General features: G+C 33.5%; 1 protein-coding gene across 1 annotated transcript; it reads right to left on the reverse strand.

Moving 5' to 3' along the window:
• Positions 1-507: 507 nt before the first annotated feature.
• On the reverse strand, positions 508-7,128 carry LOC115992152 (WD repeat-containing protein 53). Its single transcript, XM_031116228.1, has 11 exons — positions 6,903-7,128; positions 6,711-6,807; positions 6,436-6,497; positions 6,167-6,223; positions 5,596-5,655; positions 3,988-4,050; positions 3,716-3,758; positions 2,516-2,593; positions 1,410-1,740; positions 1,189-1,339; positions 508-1,087 (listed from the first exon to the last, which is right to left on the reverse strand). Exons 1-11 carry the CDS (start codon positions 7,008-7,010, stop codon positions 998-1,000), a joined length of 1,140 nt encoding a protein of 379 aa, XP_030972088.1. The 5' UTR covers positions 7,011-7,128; the 3' UTR covers positions 508-997.
• Between the last annotated feature and the right edge of the window lie 615 nt (positions 7,129-7,743).

Here is a 7,743-nt window from a genome sequence, read left to right on the forward strand (position 1 = left end):
GAGATTTTCATTTTTTTTGTTCAAAAATGCCCCTACACTCCTATGTTTATGTAGAGACAAAACGAAAAGACAATTTGATAAAAATACAACTCTAACTCTCACTAAAACATTGCTTAAAATATAGGGTCATTCTCTTATTAATTTTCAAATTGCTTTATCCACTTATAAATTAGAATCTCAAAATAAAAATTATATAAAAATAAATAAAGACAAATTTTTTTGGCTATAAAATGGGACCACTAAGTCCAAGGCTAGTTAGCATTATTGGCAACCTGGTTTTGAAGACCCTTTTCCAAAAGGGACAATTTCGTGGGCTACTGCATGTTAATATTAGTATTTGTGACCCGCTCGCTCTGGCTCATTGCACTGACCAAGCTAACTGGACTGACTTCGTGTATTTTGTACCAAAATTACAAAAAAATAAAAGAGTGAAGTTATAGAGATAGATTACATTGATAAATTGCAACTTAGCTAGAAGATTGTTGAGGCTTTTAGAGCTTTCAACTGTAACTGCAAATTTGCTATGATCTTTTGTTGCATTATGTACTTAAGATTAGAAGAATTTGAAATCTGACCGAATAAGTATACAGGGAATACAAATCAAAATATCTCATCATCATGGTAACAAAAATGACTATCTTTTAAACTAACTCTTGAGAAATAGTTTCTCCAAGGAGACCTTAACAAGTGTCGTTCATATGCTGACATAGTAGATAACTAGGTAGTACTACTACCAGTCCGATGTTACATTCTAAAGATCTATTACTCCCAACTAAGACTAACTAGATACTCAACGGGAGGTTGCAACATGTATGACACCTGCCAAGCTCCCTTGGGATCTCAAACACTCTTGATGATTGCGGAATTACAGTGCATTATGCAGAGTGAATTCAACGTCTAAGCAAACCAGCGAACAATCTTCCATTATACCATACGGGGTTGTGCTAAAAAAAGTGGGAATATCAATCCCCAAAGTCAAGCAAAATGCAGCTTCAGTCTAGGATACGGAATAGACCTTTACTACTTTAGTTGTGTCACAAACAACAAGGTTTTCTGATTCTGTTGGAGTTGTACAGAGCCAATTGACCTGCCAAGGTGTAAGAGTATAAAATGAGAAGCTACATACAAACCAAAAAAAAAAAATACACCGAAGATGCAAAGTCATGAAGAAAAACAATAGGAACCAACTTTTTTGCTGAGACTGATGTTCAAATGTAGATCATTGTTGTCATTGGATTGCCTTGCATCATAATATTTGGACCAATCCCAGACCTTCACAGACTTATCATTCCCACCTGATATTATAAACTTTCCGATCTCTCCGAACAACGAAAATGCCCTGAATAGTTTATTCTAGTTAAAATAAAGAAGATTAGTTTAAATACATTGTGTATAAGCAAATTACTTACACACAAGACACTGCAGCAGTATGGCCACCCAATGAGTAATCCAAACATAGCCTCTTTCTTCCATTTTGATTAGAAGTCTCTATATCAGCAGTTGGACTACTGTCTTTTGATCTTGATTGAGATCCTCTCCGGGGTTTAGTGGAAGTTTTTGACCTCATAGCAGCAAGTTCTGATTCAATATTTATCACATCAACAACGCCATCACCCCTTGCAACAACACATATCTTGTCTACTTTGTCTAACATATCGACTTCTGGAACTGCTAGCATGTGAACAAAAGCAGGATTAAAAGACTGCCCTGTGTTGCCACCACTGTTCATGTCAGGCAAACCTGCAGTGAAGACAAGGAGGCAATATTGACTTAATACCAAAAAAAAAAAAAAAAAAAAAAAAAAAAAAAAAAAAAATACAATATTGGGACACAATGTGGCTTTATGATATATTGAAGCACCCAAAGGATCATAGGAGAGGCGTTAAAGTTTATCCATCTTTTACAAATGACATTATATTTACTACTGACACCAAGATAACAAAACATATGATTTAAAAGAGGTCTGTATAGTTTAAAATATTATCAATTAATTGTGTGTATGCTCAGTGCTCACAGTCCAATGTCAAACCTAGGAGCCTTCTGGGACAACCTCTCCTTCATTCCCACCACAAATTTTCCTTCTTTTGATTTGGGCTCACACTGTTGAAACACACATCAGTATCTGGTAGCTATGGCCCGGACAGCTTTTAGTTAAAATAATTTTTAAGATGCTACAGATCAAAGGTCCAACAATTTAACAGATCATGAAGTTACAGCTAAAAATCAAATTAATAGATTGCAAGAACATTATATTCTCTGCACCACAAAAAATTGTTTGGTATCTGGAATATCATAAAAAGATGACAAATATAGAGTTGGGCACACTTTGCAACAGGTGCAACAAAACAAGCTAGCAGAAAAGTGATGTTCCAAAGCTAGCATGCTAAATAACAATTTCTGAAGCCCATTGAAGAGTGACACCAGATCTATTTTTGGTTAAACCAAAAAGGAATCATGGGAAGTGTGAAATGAGATAGTGGCAATATACACAGAACAGAACATATGAGATACATACCAAAATCCATAATTTTGTATGGTCGACCTTTAGAGAAGTCCCACATAATAAGCTTTGAATCAAGACCTCCAGTAATGACTGCCAACATTCCCAAAGCAGAAGTAAGTACTCAGATAATGAAGATTATAGATTCAAATGCAAGTCTTTTAGATTTAGGAACAAATTGCACAGGTACAACATTTATGTTACACGTGAATGGTTCAAAAATTATAACAAAAAGCCCTATATGTACCCTGGCTAAAGATGTCTACAATAGCAACTAAGTTCATATGAACGGGTTTATCAAAAAAATAAAAGTTCATATGAATAGTAGCAGCACACTGAAATATGATAATGGGCATCTGAACTCCCATGAAAGGCTAACATATTTTTCTCTAAACCATTACCATTACCACCCAAGTTCACTTGTAATAGTGACAATTAGCATACTCTCAGACAAGTGACTAGTTACTAGATGCAAGTTTCAAACACCGTGAATAATGAAATTCAATGCAAGGAAATCAATGATACAGTGTTCCATGTGTTCACATGTTTGTACACATCAGAAGAAGGAAAGTAATGGTTAAGGCTGAATCGATCATTTGTTCCTTTTTAAGGAAACTTAGGCTGTGTTTAGGGCTTTGGGTGCCCCTGAAATTTGAGTGGCCATCCTTTGTTACAAGGAAATCATAGCTAAAAATAATGAACTACAGCAAAACTAGATGCCATTGATACAGCTGGAAGTCTGTATCACTCACTAGAAAATGAAACATTTGACAGTATTTTGAGCCAACTGCATGGTTGTAGTGCTACACTTTTCTTTCTTGTCTTCCATGACAAAGCTAGGACTTGGACACATAATGTTCCTGTCAAGGCATCATTATGCATTCCCATGCACCCACACTTTACCTTCTACAAGGAAACCATAATTCTACGAAGACCCTGCTTTCCTCTGACCTACATCATTGTCCCTTATTTACTAAACTTTAGACTTGATAAATTTACAAACCGATCAACTGTTAAGGGGATCCCTTGAATTTGCCAATGCTTTATGTTGAATAAGCAAAGTAGCAAACTACAATGTGAGGAGATTAATGTCTAATATGCAATCACTAAAGCTAGTTGCATCCAATGTAGCCATGGCTCTTATATCATCATTGACACCCCAAAAACATGCTTGCACATATGCAAGAGAGATAGAGATCAATTAAATTTAAATACCTTCCCAGGGTCTCCAAGGAAGGAACTGCACACTGCTACAGATCTTTAAAATAGAGTTAAGGTGGAAGAAATACAATAAGGTATACGAAGAAAGAACAGAACCAATTTAGGGAAGAAAAGTATTTTGAAAAACTGAGAAAAAAAGAAAAGAAAAGAAAAGAAAGGAAAAGCAATGAGCAAGAAAATATGTTGACAAACCAACCCTTAAGTTACATAAATGGAACATAAGACAGGTCAACCAAAAACAGAATCCTTGAAATTTACAAGGATACACTTGTATGGCCCGCTCCCGCTCTTAATGTTTTATAAAGGTGATGCTGATGAATGTCAATGATCTGCCATAAAGATCATAATCAGCAGTTGACTGCAGGAAAGCAGCATTACCAATCTTCTATTGTTGTTTTTAATGCTTCAAAATAACTTGATATGAAAAACCTTATTATTGGAGAGAGAGAGAGAGAGAGAGAGAGAGAGAGAGAGGGAACACAATATACCGAAAACAAAAAATATAATCATGCATGAAAAGTTGCAAGAAAGAATTCTCAGATAGCAAGAGAAGATCTCATATATGACAAGATATAATTATAATAGCAAATCATGTCTTCTTTCATATATCAAACCATATAGTTATCACATTGTGGGTCAAAACTCAAAATTCACATGTCAAATGGTGTCATAAAATTTTCTGAATAAATTGAAAGAAACAGTATATACCAAAATTTGCATTCTTGAAAATGACATTAATAACATTAGAACTTTATTGATTTAGATCCAACTGTTTAAGCCAGATTCATGGCCTCCATAGGAAACTCATGGGGTTATAAAACAATGCTGTGAGAAGCCCCTTCATTGCTGATGGATTTTAAACATTTACGAGAAACCCCTATGATAATGATATTACTTATTAAAGATGCCAGCATCATGAGCTGCAATCAGAAGCAAAATGTAACTTTATAATCCAGTGGATATATTACCACCGCAAAGCATTATGAGTAGGAAAGTGTGCATACAACTCAATAAACATATCTATTTTGATCAAGACAAACAATACAGTGTAGTGACAAAACCAAGATTGAACCACAGGTTTTTTTTTTTTTTTTTACATTGATACCAACAATTGAGAATTCATATAATCCTCATCATGCTAGGATATCCATGATCTCAATTATCCTTTGGTAATTAAATGTTACTAATCCTTTGGTAATTAAATGTTACTGATCTTTAAGCACTTTTGTAATACTATAGACATGTTGACATCCAAGCTCACTGAAAAAATGCAAAGAGACAATGAGCCACTTACTGACTTGCAAGGTGTTATGGCTGTCTAGGTGGATTACAATCTTGATAGGTGTCAAGTTTCAATGAGGCTTAAAAATATGCACTCTTACAAGCATGAGGATGCATGCACACACAATTAAACAAGAAAGATCAACATTTGATCTAATTATAACAATTTAGACAAATAATTTGATAATTATTTAAGAGGAAATTAAAAAGTAACTTATTACATGTACAAATTACACTTTAACTGTGAATGAAAAAAGAAAAGAAATTGATATAAAAATTGTGAAACATGATAACATACCTGAAAATTTTACTAAAATATTTTGTCCCACTATTTTTTAAGTTTAACTTACAATTTTAATGTGGGTGATGAGGGCAACATGACTCTTACTATTAGTTGGGGCAAGGCAAGACTTGTTTTGTTGGGGGGGGGGGATATAATATGTTTTTATAGGTTTTTCTAGAAGGACAAGTGTGAGTGTGTGTGTGTGGTTTTTTTTTTTTTTTTTTTTTTTTTTTTGGGGCAGAGGGCAATTGTCTCCCCTGGACCACCCCACGCCCGCTGGTGATCCAGTGAGTCAAAACATCATAAGTACCTTAACATCACCACCATCGTCTGCAGCAGCAAGAAAAGATGACTTAGAGTTGCATGAAATCTGCAAAAACAGAAACAATATTATTTTAAGAGATCTTAGTATTAATTGATTAATATATAATTAATATGTTTAAGGATTAAATATGCCCAGAAGTAATTCTGGAGCTTAATACTTAAATATAGAGCCAGAATAAATAGAAATAGAAAAAGACATAATATTGTAGCTGCACATACTGAAAGTGATATTCATATTAAATTATATGAATAGAAGAAAAATATGATGAAGAGTCGCAAGACATAATTGGGACAGTATTTTGATCTAGGAATTCATATCACAAAATTTTTTAATTAAAAAAATGGTTACAATTTACAATGAATATGTATAAATCATTACATGATTTGAAAACATTTAAAAAAAAAAAAAAAGTACTACTATTCCATAAGTGTAGTAGAACTTCATTGCACTCTTTTAACATTAAAACAGAAGTAAAATACAGATACATGGGTCAAAACGCAACATAAGGACAAAAAATCTAATTCAAATCTTAAAAAGCATCAATAAAAATTCCTACCTGATTTATCTCCTCTTTATTGTAACTATAACTCTGTAGTGGCTTCCATGAGGTGGCCTCCAAAAGACAAAAAAGAAAAAACAGCTTGTTGGTAACGATGAAAAAATCAACTGTAAATCAGTAACTAAGAGTACATAATCATGAAATATTGACAAACTAGGCTATATATAAAGTTCTAAATTTTACACTAAACCTCATACTGATGCACAAGCATAATATTAGTTAAAACCCAAAAAAAAAAAAAAATGTTAAATATGAGAAAGGATTACCATATGCACATCAAAACACTGGACTTCCATTCCCGAAGAGGCATAAATTATATCTTCATTCCCTGAGTCAAGCAACAATCACAAATGTGAACTTCGATCATAAACCTGACTGTAAACTCAATTAGATACCAAACGTATCACCAATATACACAGTATTAAAGAAATCAATTATAAATTGAACTCAAGAAATTAATACCCAATAAATCAAAAACTTTAAAATATACACACACACACACACACACATATATATATATATATATATATATATATATTACCTGACTTGAAACATAAAGAAGAAATGGGTTCCTTCCCAATTTCCATTACAAGCTGTACATCTTTGCATCGCATATCAAACCAGCAAATACAACCATCCTGTTTCATTATTACAAATGAAAACATAACTCAATCAAAAGTTAATTTTTTTCCTTTTTTTTTTTTTTTGGAGAGAGAGAGTGTGTGTGTTTTACCTCGGCAGAAGTGGCGACGAAGCCAGGGCGGTTACGTGAGGCAATGCAACAGGTGGCAGTGGCCTTGTGACCCCTAAGCTTTCTGGGGTTTGTCTCCGTCGTCGTCATCTCAATTCTGTCTCTGTTACTCTCTGGGTTTCTCTCTTCCTAAAGTTACACTGCCTCTGCCTGATGCTGGTGGGTTCGGTTCGGGTTACCCATTTGTCAAAGACCCAGATTTTTTATTTTTTATTATTTTATTTTTTTGGGGATGGGTATAAACGACTGTAGCAACTAGCAAATGGTGTCAGCTGTCAACAAAATGACATGTACTCAAGCCACCTATTGGTGTTAGTGTGTCACCCGAAATTTATTGGGAAGAGCGTTGGCATGAATAGGCATGTATGTAGGCATGGCAAAATGGGTTAGTCGAGTCAATTGAGTTGTAGGTCAAATGGGTTATTTTAAAAGGGTAAAAAATGGATTTAAGTCAATCGGGTTGCGGCTCGGGTTGATCTGTATTTTTCACATGAATTTTTTTATAAACAAAACATATATTTGCCATTTGGAAAGTCATGTAATAAATTACTTGATGTAAAATGCATTACTTTGAATTCATTACTTATATCAAGAATGAACTACACTTATTATTACTTATTCAATAATTTTAAAATTATACAAATCCTAACATTACTATCTAAAACAAAATAACACAAAGATAAGTAAACGAATACAAAAGTTTTATTTCTACATAATATCAACATCCCAAAATATAAAACAAAATTACAAATGACTTATTGGATAATTTATTTGACAAAGAATAAAAAAATATAAGAAATTTACAATCTTGAAAATTAATTTT

This window comes from Quercus lobata, chromosome 5 (genome assembly GCF_001633185.2).
Source record: "Quercus lobata isolate SW786 chromosome 5, ValleyOak3.0 Primary Assembly, whole genome shotgun sequence".
NCBI classification, from domain to species: Eukaryota; Viridiplantae; Streptophyta; class Magnoliopsida; order Fagales; family Fagaceae; genus Quercus; species Quercus lobata.